Below are 14,426 nucleotides of genomic sequence, written 5' to 3'. Positions count from 1 at the left end.
TGTTTATATGACTGAACATTGTGGCTGCTTCCAGTCTTTGATGATTATGAATTATGCTTCTATAAATATTCTTGTGCAAGTTTTTGTGTGGACATAAATTTTCAACTCAATTGGATAAGTACCTAATGGTATGAATCCTGGCTTGTATAGTGAGACAACATTTTTTTTTATAAGAAACTATCAATTGTTTCATTTTTTTGAATTTTAAACATTCCATGAACAATAATATGTCATTGTTTTAGTTTGCAATCTTCTAACAGCATATAAAGTTCAGCTTCTTTTTGTAAGTCTATTTGTTTTCTGTATGTCATTTTAAGTGAGGTGTCGTTTAAGGTCTTTAAGTTTCTTTTTTTAAACTGGGTTGTTTGTTATTGTTGAGTTTTAAGAGTTTTTTATGTATATGTTTTAGATAAGAGAACTTTATCAAATATACATTTTGCAAATAGTTTATCTGAGTCTATTTATTTGTACTCTGTAAAAAGTCATCACAAAACTCAAGGTCAACCATATTTTCTCTTACACTTTTAGGAGTTTTGTAGTTTTGCATTTTAAATTTAGGTCTCTAATGTATGTTGAGTTCATTTTTGTGAAGGATGTAAGGTCTGTATCTGGATTAATTTTTTTTTTTTTGCATGTAGATGTCCGTTTATTCCAGCACCATATGTTGAAATGACTCTTTTTAAAAAATCATATTGCCTTTGCTCCTTTATCAAAGATCAGTTTACTGTATTTATGTGGGTCTATTGCTCAGCTCTCTACTCTGTTCCATTGATTATTTGTCTATTCTTTCACCAATACCCTACTGTCTCGATTACTGTAGCTTTGTAGTAAACCTGAGTTCAAGTAGTATCAGTCCTCCAAATTTCTTCTCTTTTGATACGGAGTTTGACTCTTGCTGCTCAGGCTGGATTGCAATGGTGTGATCTCAGCTCACCACAACCTCTGCCTCCCAGGTTCAAGCAATTCTCCTACCTCAGCCTCTCAAGTAGCTGGGATGACAGGCATGCATCACCACGCCCGGCTAATTTTTTGTATTTTTAGTAGAGATGGGGGTTTCTCCATGTTGGTCAGGCTGGTCTCGAACTCCCGACCTCAGGTGATCCACCTGCCTCGGCCTCCCAAAGTGCTGAGATTAAAGGCATGAGCCACTGTGCCTGGCAACTTTGTTCTTCTCTTTGATCTTTTGCCTCTCCATATAAATTTTAGAATCTGTGTGTCAATATCTATAAAATAACTTGCTGGGATTTAGATTGAGTTTGCATTGAATCTACATGTGTTAGTCTGTTTTGCATTGCTATAAACGAGTACTTGAGGCTGGGAAATTTATAAAGAAAAGAGGTTTACTCAGCTCACTGTTCTGCAGGCTGTACAAGCACAGCTTCAGAATCTGCTTTGGGTGAGGCCTCAGGAAGCTTTCAATCATCATGGAAGGAAAAGGGAGAGTGGGAAGTATCACACGAAGAGAGCAAGAGAGAGAGTGAGAGGGAAAGTATCACACTATTTTAAACAACCAAATCTCATGTCAACTCAGAGCACAAACTCATTATGAAGGGGATGGCACTAAACCCTTCATGAGGAATCTGCCCCCATGATCTGGTACCTCCTGCTAGGCACTACCTCCAACAAGAGAGGTCACATTTCAACACGAGATATGGAGGGGACAAGTATCTAAACAATATCACTATAGATCAAATCGGGAAGAACTGATATGTTGACAGTATTGATTTCCTCTATTCACGAACATGGAACGTCTTTTCATTTATCCAGTTAATTTATTTCAATAAATTGTTATAGTTTTCCTCATATAGATCTTGCACATACTTTGTTAGATTTAACATAAACATTTTATTTCTAGGGGAGATCATGTAAATGGTATCATGTGTTTAATTTCAAATTCAACTTGTTCGTTGCTGATATATGGGAAAGTGATTCACTTTGTATATTAATTTCGTATCCTGCAACTTTGCTATAATTGCTTATTAGTTCTAGATTTTTTTTTTTTTTTGGCTGATGCCTTTGAATTTTCTACATAGACAATCGTGTCACCTGGGAACATAGTTTTATTTCTTTCTTCCCAATCAGTAGACATTTTATTTCCTCCCAATCAGTAGACATTTTATTTCCTCCCCATCTTCTTGCATTAGCTAGGACTTCAGTACATAGTTGAAAACAGTGGTTAGAGGAGCATCCTTGCCTTTTTCTTCATCTTAGTGGGAAAGCTTCTAGTTCTCAGCATGAAGTATGATGTTCATTACAGTCTTTTTGTAGATATTCTTTATCAAGTTGAGAAAATTTCCCTTTAGTTATTTCTAGTTTACTGAGAGTTTTTTTAAAATCATGAGTGAGTAATGGAATTTGTTAAATGCTTTTTTTGGTGTCTATTAATATAATCATGAGAATTTTCTTCTTGAGTCTGTTGATATGATGGATTACAATATCTGATTTTTGAATATTGAACCAGTCTTGTATATTTAGGATAAGTCTCACTAGTTGTAGTATATAATTCTTTTTATACATTTTTTATTTGATTAGGTAATATTTTGATGAGGATTTTTTTTTTCAGTTGGGCATTTTTTATTATTGAGTATTCAGATTTATTTATGTATTATGCATACAAGTCCTTTGCCAGTTATATGATTTACAAATATTTTCTCCCATTCTCTATGCTATCTTTCCACTTTCTTCATGGTGTTCTTTAAAGTACAAACATATTCTTATGTATAATAGACTCTATAGTAAAGTGGTATAATCAACACCAGTGATGCTTCTTTTTTTTTTAATTGCATTTTAGGTTTTGGGGTACATGTGAAGAACATACAAGATTGTTGCATAGGTACACACATGGCGTGTGATTTGCTGCCTTCCTTCCCCTCAGCTATATCTGTCATTTCTCCCCATGCTATCTCTCCCCACCTCCCCACACCCCCGTCCCTCCCCCATTTCCCCCCAACGGACCCCAGTGTGTGATGCTCCCCTCCCTGTGTCCATGTGTTCTCATCGTTCAACACCCGCCTATGAGTGAGAACATGTGGTGTTTACTTTTCTGTTCTTGTGTCAGTTTGCTGAGAATGATGGTTTCCAGGTTCATCCATGTCCCTACAAAGGACATGAACTCATCGTTTTTGATGGCTGCGTAATATTCCATGGTATATATGTACCACATTTTCCCTATCCAGTCTATCGTCGTTGGGCATTTGGGTTGGTTCCAGGTCTTTGCTATTGTAAACAGTGCTGCAATGAACATTCGTGTGCATGTGTCCTTATAGTAGAAAGATTTGATACTGGCTCCTGTGGCAGTTTCTGCTCCGGAAAGTTGTGATTCTCTGAATCCACCTATTTCTCCCCAGTTTTGGAGGCAGCAGCTTGCCCAATAATCTTACTTCTCTTTTTTTGTTGTTGTTTTTTGGAGACAGAGTCTCACTCTGTCATCCAGGCTTTGCCTCCTGGGTTCAAGAGATTCTCATAACTCAGCTTCTAGAGTAGCTGGGATTTCAGAGGTGTACCACCATCGCCAGCTAATTTTTGTATTTTTAGTAGAGATGGGTTTTCACTATGTTGGCCAGGGTGGCCTTAAACTCCTGGCCTCAAGGGATCCTCCCGCCTTGGTGGCCTGAAGTGTTGGCATTACAGGTGTCAGCCACCATGCCCAGCTCTGAGCTTACTTCTCTTAAAGATCTAGGACGTGTTGTTGGTTTTCCAGTTTGTTCAGCTTTTTGCCTGCGGTTAGAACAGAGTGGTGACTTTCGAACTTCATAATGTTGAATCCATCACATTTTAATTTACTTTCTTTTACTATCTTTAAAGGTACAGAAGTGCGTAAGAGTGCAGCATGCAGGAAGGGGAGGGCTTCAACACTTTGGCGTAGCCAGCTAACTGACAGTCTGAATTAGAATCATGGTAGAATTACAGTTGATGATGATGACCATCGTTATCATCATAAATCTAAAGAAGAGAGCAAGGATGACCAGACGGCAGAGCAACAGAGCCTAAGGCAGGGATAGGGGAATAGAGACTTTTTCACTTGAAAGTGTTCTTATTTAGACATTTGACATTACTTTCAAAAGAGGTTTTATATATAAGCTGTAGTCACAGAGATCCCCCAACAGAACTGAAAGATCTTCTTCATATAACTTAATACTTTTATCCTATTTCTAGGTCACATCCTTTGCAGTGTACTATGAATTTAATCATTTATATAAATCTTGTAATTATCTTGTGAGTAACAGAATTATATTGCCCTGTTGTTTGTTTGTTTGTTTTGTTTGTTTGTTTTTTGAAAGGAGTTTCACTCTGTTGCCCAGCCTGGAGTGCAGAGGCATGATCTTGGCTCATTACAACCTCCACCTCCGGGATTCGAGCGATTCTTCTGCCGCAGCCTCCCAAGTAGCTGGGATTACAGGCAACCCCTAACATGCTTGGCTAATTTTTATATTTTTAGTAACGATGGGGTTTCACTGTGTTGGTTAGCTGGTCTCGAACTCATGACCTCAAGTGATCCACCTGCCTTGCCCCCCACAAAGTGCTGAGATTACAGGATGAGCCACAGAGCACAGTGGCTCTGCCCTGTGTTTTTAATGCCTCGCTCAAAGCCACTAATTACATTTAAGGTATACCATAATTGTTATCAGTTCTGTTTTGCTTTTTTTCTTTTTTCATAAAATTGTTAGTAGTTTATGCCCGTACTGATCTCCGAGAGCTCCTGGCCTTAGGACACAAGAATTTGCGATTTAGAGGGAAGCATAAGTAGATACCGGGAAGAAACACAGCCAGACAGAGACCAGAGTCAGGCTTGCTACAGCAATGGAGAGAGCAGTGGCAGTTTGGGCCCCACAGAGGAGGACCCAGCCGTGGTCACTGGCTGGGATTGGGCCTCCCCATGAAGTAGCTCCTCCCTGCATGACTCAGGTTCTTGGGGGCACCCCTGAGTTCTTGGGTGCCCTTTTTTTTTTAACATCTTGTGGCTCTGCTTATGGGAAGGAAATGTAATTGCTGCATAATTAGTCCATGAATTATTGAGAACTGAGTGGTGTGAAATAATGAGAAAGGATGCCCTTTGGGTTAGAAAATACATTTAGTATTGAAAGACTGATATTCAAGTAAAACTAAATCATGAGGTTGTCATTTTCAGGGCCTACATCAATCTCGAGCTGTGTGTCTAATGGCTTAAAACAAGCTGTATGAAGAACATGTCCAATGAGGAAAAATTTCTATCAGCTCACAACTAATAAACATAGTGGGAGATTATGGACAAAACACATGGTAGACAGAACCACGAACAGGGGATCAGAATCTGTCGTTTGTTCATTTATTATATCTGTCGTTCTTCAAAGTGGCCCACCTCATGCTAGAGAGAATTATTTTCTTTATTAAAAAGAAAAACGTGATTCCTCCCATCCCCACCACGTGTTCAGGAGTCGGTCCCTCTTTTGGCAACTTGCTGGTCCCATTTCTTCTCTACACTTATGCCCGCTTATCTCTTGCACAGTTCACATGCTGCACAGTCTGCATCTGTAGTGATGAGTACTGTGTCTGTCCTTTCTCTGATCCTTATGCTTCTCTGATTCTCACACTCACCCCTCTACAGCAAGGTACAGAAAAGGAAGCTGTGTCTCAATTACCCCAGGCCATTTCTCTGTAACCTCCACTACACTGCTCTTGGGAGCTGCTCTCTGGCACCCCCTTTGGGACACTTGCATGTAATGCCCCTTTGAGTTCTGGGACTTCAGCTTGCTGGTGTGATTTCCGGATCTAGGCTCCTATTAGGTGTATAAATAGATTCACCGAATCGACTAAAAGGGATTTTTTCTTCCTGTCTTTATACTTTTAAATTGCTTTCTTCATAGCAGTCTAGTCATGGCTCATCTGTATTCATACTTTTAAAAAAATCCATTAATTCAACAAACACTTATTGCAGACTTTTTATGCTTAAGAATTGCACCTGGATCTGGAGATACAAAGCTCTCTGCTTCCCTCTGCCAACTCTTCTTACCTCTTTTTCTTACTTTCTTTTGTACTTTCATAAACATATAGTCAGTATTTTGCTAGGTACCTGCAGATAGATACAAAGATGAATAAAATGTAGTCCTCAAAAAATCTATCCCTCAAAAGATTTTTCATCTAGTTATCAACTTAGAAAAGTAAATGGATGATTCAGTCACGAACAGATGAGGTAAGTGCCATGCTAAGGGTTTGCACAGGGTATTAGGAGAATGTGCATGCTCACAAATATACATGTCTGTAAGAGTGTGCATGTGCTTATATGCATGTGTGTGTATGTGTGTGTGCATATGTGCACGTCTGTGTGTGCACGTGTTTGTGTGTGTGTGTGTATACGTATATGTGCATGTTTGCCTGTGTGTGTGGGAGTGGGGCCATAAGATTTGTTTGGGGTAGAAGTAGGGAGTAGAGGTTTTGGATATGCCAAGCTGAGTGAACATCTCACACAAAGATCCTGAGTCAGAAACCTCCTGTTGTGTTGAGAGACCACAAGTGATTTGGAGTGTGGTGTGCTATGGCGTGGCAAGGGGTGAGTCTAGAAATGCCCTCAGAAATCAGTTATTGATGAGCCTTGTGTGTGGAGCTAGGAGTCCTGCAGAGTATGTGAAGACTTTGAAAATCTTTACATTAAGGGAGTATTACAGTTAGGTTTGCATTAAAACATACTACTCTAGCTATAATGTAGTTTATGAAATTGCATGGCAACGGGCAAGTTTGTAGACCTGGAATCCAGTTAGAAGGCAGTGGCAATAATAATGCCATTAGCTAAGAATAAAGAGTCTCTGCATTCCAGACACAGCCCAGAGGTTATGAAAAGTTGTTTGCCATAACAGAGAGAGATCACTATTAGGAGAGGCAGGTGCATAGCATGACAGATCACTGATAATCTCCCTGCCTGTATGATTTTAATTTTCTTCTGTATTTTAAATTTCATGACTCTAGGATACCCTGTTGTAGAGGGCGATGCTGTCCTTTGAACATCTCTGTTCTAAGGCTAATGGCCCCTTGAGGAGGAATCATGTAAGAATGTTCTTAGGAACCAACTCAAGTGCCCATCAGTCATAGCCTGAATAAAGAAAATGTGGCACATAAACACCAGGGAATATTATGCTGCCATAAAAAGAGTGAGTTCATTTCCTTTGCAGGGACATGGATGAAGCTGGAAACCATCATCCTCAGCAAACTAACACAGGAACGGAAAACCAAACACCACATGTTCTCACTCATAAGTGGGAGTTGAACAATGAGAACACATGGACAAATGGAAGGGAACATCACACACTGGGGCCTGTTGGGGGGTGGGGGAAAATGTGAGGGAAAGCATTAGGACAAATACCTAATGCATTTGGGGCTTAGATGATGGGTTGATGGGTGCAGCAAACCACCATGGCACATGTATACCTATGTAAGAAACCTGCACGTTCAGCACATGTATCTCACAACTTAAAGTTAAAAAAAAAAAAAAAAGAATGTTCCTAGGAGCACTGTTCACAAGAGTTAAAACCAGAAAGCAATCAAACATATATAATTTATGTATAATAAATTATAAAATGTTTATAATAACATGTATTATGATGATAATAAATACTTTATATTTTTATATGTTATACATTATAAAACTATGGAAAACCTCTACAATTTTTTATAGAAAGCAGGAGAGGAATGAACATGAAATTTAGGGTGATGTTCACTGGGGTGGGAAAAGCCTGAGAATAAAGGCGGGGGTCCACAGAGATAGAAGAAGTTATTGTCAAGGTCCTAGACTATGTTTTGGGTGGCAGGTTCTGGAGCTTATTTCACTATTTAAGGTAACTAAGTAAAAAAATAATAAGTGTAAGACAGCCATGTATGGATTATTGATGAGAGAGTGCCATGAACTGAGGAAAAGGGCTTATTTGATTCAGTGCCCCGAGCTCAAAAAAAAGAACAACAGTAAAAGAAAAAGCAGACCGTGATGATGCAAGGAGCAAGGGCTGGGAGTGGGGAGGTGGAGAGAAGCCAGGAAACCAGCTACAAGGGGAGAGAGGAGGTGGCCTGGGACTCCAGGGAGGTGGAGAGCTCAGGAGAAAGGGTCAATCGCCCAAATTCAGCCAATAGGATAGGGCCATTTTGTTGCTGGAATTGTTTGTGAAATTCCGTCTGAAAGGCTCTGGGAGAGTTGAGCCAGGTTGCCATACTGTAATTCAAGGGGAGCCTTTGCATAGAGTGACAAAGGATCTAAATCAGGTTCCGGTTGTCCACTATTACCAAGAGCTGGAATAACAGCTTGAGCCCTGTCCAGTAAGCACAGCAAGCTGAACACAGAGCCTCCTGCCTCCCAGTTTTCTTGTTCCTCCCATGCCCCAGCAATGGAATCAGAGTTATGTGCCACGGCATACTCACAGTTTTACGATGTCTGATCCAAACTTGTCAACGATTAAATAGCAGGTGGTTTTCAAGAACAGTTTTTCTAAGAAAAATAGAGAGCAAATTGAATAGATTTTTATTACGATGAATTTAACACACGTTAATTATGACTATCTTTACTAGGAACTGAAGTTGAGTGATTAATTTGAATATTTAATTTTAAGGATTTGAAGGAAATGTTACAGCTAATGTATCCATTAAATATCACTTCTATATCAGGTTTATGCGAATGCCACTTAACCATCCAGGCTAAAGTTAACCAGATTATTCTAAAATACAGTTTAATGTTGGGTTTTTCTTTTGTTTTTTTTCTACAGGGAATATCTGAACATTGGCTATGACCTCATTTGCTGAAGTTGAAAGAAACAAGACCTGCATTAAATTTAATAATCTGAAACGTAGCTCTGCTAGAAATGTTCCTTTCTGGTGTTTATTCAAAGGAAAATACTTCGCTTGGATCCCTTAGTTTTTGCTGTTATTTCAGAGATGAAAGGAGATGACAGTTACAGGTGTTCCTGCACTGCCACCTCCATCATAGGACACAGATACATTCCACCCACATATATACCCACTAACAGCATAATCTTTCCCCACCTCTTATGAGAGCAGATAAATGTTTTGTGAGTTCATCAATCTACACAATGAAACCTGTTAGCTCTTTGGTCCTGTTTCTCCAGTTTATGAGCCTACTGTGGAGCCCTGGTAATTCAACTCAGGATCTTTGCAGAGTTAGGGACAGATAAGCTGTCCTGGAAAGAGCTAGGAAACCCTGATTGAAGAGAATCTATCCTGTCATGATGCCTCTCACATAGGGGGACCCAGGCCTTGCTGGAGGATGGAGTGGTAAAACAAGGATGTAAATATGGGAACTCTCCCCGGCACTTGAATTTTGCTTAATGTTAAATAATGTTAAGTATTATTTTTGTGTTAGATATATTCTATGACTTTTTAAACAAAAAAGTATGAGACTTCAAATACATTGTGCTCTCAAAGTAGGCAATTAAAACCATGTCCTCACATTACTAGTGAACTTAAAGAAATAAAAAGGCACTTCTCTGAGAAGTGCCTAATGTGGGGGATGTGGGGGATGGAGGCAGCAAACCACCATGGCATGTGTATACCTATGTAGCAATCCTGCCAGATCTGCATATGTATGTTTATATATATATATATATGCTGTTCTGACAAAACAAAACAAAACAAGACATGACTTATCTATTGTATTTGGTAGATAATAGGCAATGATCGATTGTCTGTTATCTCCAGGCCTTAGTATTTTTCTTAGTGATTTTGTGGGTCCTTTGAAAGATTATTAACACTTTATTGATATTTGATTCAGCATTTTCTCCAGTTTGTGATTTGTATGGTGATCTTGAAAATTCTTTTCCATGTTAAGAATTTGAACATTTTTATATTTAATAAAACATATTACAAAATTTAAAAAGAAAAGAAATAAAAAGGATCATAGGAAATGTTATGAACAAGTGCACAGCAATAAATTAGAGAACTCAGATAAAATAAAAAATTATTAGAAAGACACAAAATGCCCAAACTGACTCAAGAAAAAACAGACAATTTTAAGAAACATGTAACAAATACAGAGATTGAATTAGTAATTTAAAACTTCCCACAAAGAAAAGCCCAGGACCGGATAGCTTCACCAGATAGAATTCACTGGTGAAACTACCAAACATTTAAAGAATTATTAGCAATTCATCAAGAACTCTTCCAAAAAATAGAAGCAGAGTGATCATTTCTTAACTTATTTATGAGGTTAATATTATCCTGATACTAAAACCAGACACTCTCCTCCAAAAAAATACAGACCCAAATCTCTCATGAATAGAACCACAAAGATTCTCAACAAAATACTAGCAAATAAAATCCAGCAACACAGAAACTATACACCATGATCAGGTGCGATTTATCCGAGGGACGCAAAATTGGTTTAACATTTGTAAATCAGTTAATGTATTACTCCTATATTGATAGCATAAAAAACAAACACCATATGATCATCCAATATAGGGTGAAGATATTTGACAAAATATAACATTGCTTCATGATTTAAAAAAAAAAAACCCTAAAAGCAAAAACAAAAAGCTAGGAATAAAAGGGAGCTTCCTCAACCTAATAAAGGTTATCTACAAAAAACCTGACAACTAACATGATGTTTAGTGGTGAAAGATTGAATACTTTCCCCTGAGTGTCAGGAAAAGATAAGAATATCTGCATTCATTACTTTTATTCAACATTGTAAGTTCTACCCAGGAGAATTAGGCAAGAAAAAAATAAAAATACTTCAGATTGGAAAGTAAAGAAGTAAAACTATCTTGTAGCTGATGTGATCTTCTATGGGGAAAATCCTAAGAAATCTATTACAATTTATTAGAACCAATAAATAAGTTCAGTAAGGTTGCAGTATACAAGATCAATATGGAAAACCAATTGTATTTCTATATACCAGAAGTGAGCAAATCAAAAATGAAATTCAGGAAAACAATTCCATTTGCAATAGCATCAAAAAGAACTAAATTCTTAGGAACAAGTTAACCAAAAAAGTGCAAAATATATACTCTGAAAACTACATTGTTAAGTTAAAAAAGATCTAAATAAATGGAAAGACATTCCATATTCATGAATTGACAGACTTAATATTGTTAAGAGGGCAATTCTTCCCAAACTGATCCACAGATTCAATGCAATCTCTACCAAAATCCTAGCTAGTGTCTTTTCAGAAACTGAGCAGCAGATCCTAACATTCATAGTAAAAGTTGATTGACTCAGAATAACGAAACAATATTGAAAGAGAAGAACAAAGTTGGAGGATTGACATTTCACAATTTCAAAGCTAGAAAGCTACCATAATCAAGAGAGCAAAGTATTAACATAAAGAGACATATAGATCAATGAAATAGAATAAATAGTTCGGAAACAAACCCTAATGTTTAGTCAAATGATTTTCAGCAAGCGGGCAAAGACCATTTCATTGAAGGAATTTAAGAAATGATGTTGGGACAACTGGATAGCCACAGGCAAAAGAATGAATTTGGACACCTACTTCACACCATCTGCAAAAATTAACTCAAAATGGCTCAAAGACCTACATGTAAGAGCAAAAACCGTAAAATTCCTGCAACAAAACATTGGCATAAATCTTAGTCACCTTGGGTTAGGCAATGTTTTCTTAGATATGACATCAAAAGCACAGGAAAAAGAAAGAAAAATACAGACAAACTTGACTTCATTAAAATAAAAATAAGTTTTGTGCTTCATAGAAGACCATCAAGAAAGTAAAAAGACAACCCACAGAATGAGAGAAAATTTTTGCCAATCATATATCAAATGACCTATCACAGTACTAGACTACATAAAGGACTATTACAACTCAATAATACAAAAACAAATATTCCAATTAAAATACATGCAAAGGATCTGAATAGATGGTTTTCCAAAGAAGACATGTAAATATCCAAAAACACATGAAACGATATTCAACATCATTAGCTATCAAGGAAATACAATTCAAAGCCAAAATCAGATACAACTTCATATCCACTATAATGTGCTATATTCTTAATATTCTCACTATAAAAGAGAGAATTCAAAAAAGAGAGAGAATGGTATGTGTTGGTGAGGATGGGGAGAAATTAGAAAGCTTGTACAATGCTGATGGGAATGTAAACTGGTGGAGCCCGTTTGTAACCAGCCTACCATCTCCTCAAATTGTTTAACATAGAGTTACTATGTGATCCAGCAATTCTATCATATATATATAAATTCTACCATATTATGTCTATATATCCAAGAGAGCCAAAAACATATGTCCACACAGAAATGTGTACACAAATATTTATAACAGCATTTTGCATCATATAGCCAAGAAATGTAAATTGCTCAAATGTCCATCAACTAATAAACAAATGTGCTATACCCATACAATGGAATATTATTCAGCCATGAAAAGTAATAAAGTTATGATACATGCTACGACATAGTGAATCTCTAAAACACTATGCTAAGGAAAATAAATCAGTCACACAAGACCATATATTGTATGATTCCATGTATATGAAATGCCCAAAACAGGCAAAGCCATAGACACAGAAAGTAGATTTGTGGTTGCTTAGGGCTGGAAAGAGTGGGTGTCTGAGAGATGCTAGCTTCTTTCTGGTGTAATGAAAATGTTCTAAAATTGATTGCAGTGATGAACACACAACTCTAGGACTATACTGAAAGCCACTAAACTGTACACTTTAAATGAGTGAACTGTATGGTATGTGAATTGTACCTTAATAAAAGTGTTTAAAAAAACACATTCCTTCCCCCTTGGCCTCCTTTTTGGGGGTGCTACTGTGGAGAGGGTCAAGAAGCTCTGATGTCATAGTATACTCAGAGACCTGAATTTCATTCAGCACCAGCCCACTGGCTTCTGACCTTGGAGAAATTGCGTCCCCTTTCTGGACTTCAATTTCCTCATCTGAAAAATGTGGGTGTAGGGTTTGGTCCCTTTCACGATAAGTGTCTGCTAAGTTTGGAGACTTTTGTAAGAGACATTCAAAACTAGGTGAAGGTGCTTTGAAAGAAAGTTTAAAGTACTATTAATGCAGCACTAGCTTAGCCTAGAGCAGAGCAATTTAAAAACGGACTTGAGGGTGTTCTTTGATAAACTTCTAATACTGGCTGAAAGGCAGAGAAAATTCATCTTCTTTCTGGTAAGATAAGCAGGCTGTGTGTGTGTGTGTGTGTGTGTGTGTGTGTGTGTGTGTGTGTGTGTGTGTGTTTCTCAGAATATTGTTTAGCTCAAGTCAAAGCGAATGGCTGCATGTTACCCCCTCTGAGCAGGAGGACAATTTAACAGTCAGTTTCTGACAATGTCTTCCGTGATTGTTAGCTTGAGAGGTCCCTGGAGCAATGGCTGATGTGGGACATCTCTGAGAGCTAAATTCTGAGATCATCACAGAAAGGTAAAAAGCAGAAATACACAGAATCTCCAGAAAGAGCCAGCTATCTCCAGTCAGCATGATGAGTAGGTAATCTGACTGTTACTGATACACCTGAAGAAAAATTTGGCATTTGCATATTGACGGTAACCTAACTAAAGTAAAAATTACACTGGTAAACTCTGCCTGTGACAAGGAACATACAAGAGCATTTAATTTCTACAGATTCAAAGAGACTTGAACAGCATAGGAAAAAAGAAAATGTGGCTAGTCCAAAAGGCAAAAAAGGGTTAAAATAAGACCAATTGGGTAGTTATCATACATTGGGTATATACAGATTATGTGTAAATAAAGTGTAGGACATCTCAATTTGTAAGTTACCTTCATATTTACCATCACTTCCTTTCTCAAAATAATCTTTTGAGGGAGTAGTTATTTTTATCCTCATTCTATAGACAAGAACGTTGAAACTTAGAGAGCTTAAGATCACAAACATAGCAAGTGGTTCAGCTGAGATTAAAATATTTTACTCCAAAAGACCTTGTTACTTGTGCTATACATTTACATGTGCTTAGGACATTTTATTTGATGCCCTATCTACCTCAAGTATAGCAGGTATTGTTATACATTGGCTATTGACGACAAACTTGAAACGGTGAGACCAAGTGACCGCAAAATTCGATAAGTGCATATTCTAGGATGCATGCAGACTTTCAGAACCCACAGAGTAGGCTTGAAGTGCTTTCTTCCTTTTGAGACTGCATGAGTTTTTAAAAACTACATTCCACAGAGATGAGATTTCTGCATAGGTGACCCAAGAAAGTGAAGTTATAGCAAGACTCTCAGGGCATACGATTCTGTTGACCCCTGCCTAGTAAGACTGATTCCATTAATCATTTTTCCATTAACAATTCTGAGATTCTTCCAAGGTGTTTCCTAATGAGAGCCAGAGGCAAAAGCAGTGGATGAAACTGAAGGTTGGAAATGCTTTGCACAATTAGAAAAAAAAAAAAAAAAACAACAACAACAAAAAAAAACAAACAAAAAAAAACTGTCTTATAGGGCACAGGGAAAGGCAAC

At 37.6% G+C, this 14,426-nt stretch overlaps 1 protein-coding gene across 3 annotated transcripts in view; it reads right to left on the bottom strand.

The window, feature by feature from the left end:
* AOAH (acyloxyacyl hydrolase) overlaps positions 1-14,426 on the bottom strand; it is a 234,654-nt gene that overhangs the window by 151,912 nt on the left and 68,316 nt on the right. For all 3 annotated transcript variants that reach the window (XM_003930743.4, XM_074379815.1, XM_074379816.1), the window contains one exon: positions 8,380-8,446. In XM_003930743.4, the coding sequence (XP_003930792.2) occupies positions 8,380-8,446 (67 nt within the window). The remainder of the gene's footprint in view (positions 1-8,379; positions 8,447-14,426) is intronic.

This window comes from Saimiri boliviensis, chromosome 10 (assembly GCF_048565385.1).
Source record: "Saimiri boliviensis isolate mSaiBol1 chromosome 10, mSaiBol1.pri, whole genome shotgun sequence".
In the NCBI taxonomy this organism is placed as follows: domain Eukaryota; kingdom Metazoa; phylum Chordata; class Mammalia; order Primates; family Cebidae; genus Saimiri; species Saimiri boliviensis.
The sequence above is the reverse complement of the archived record's forward strand: the minus strand, read 5'-3'. Positions and strand labels throughout refer to the sequence as shown.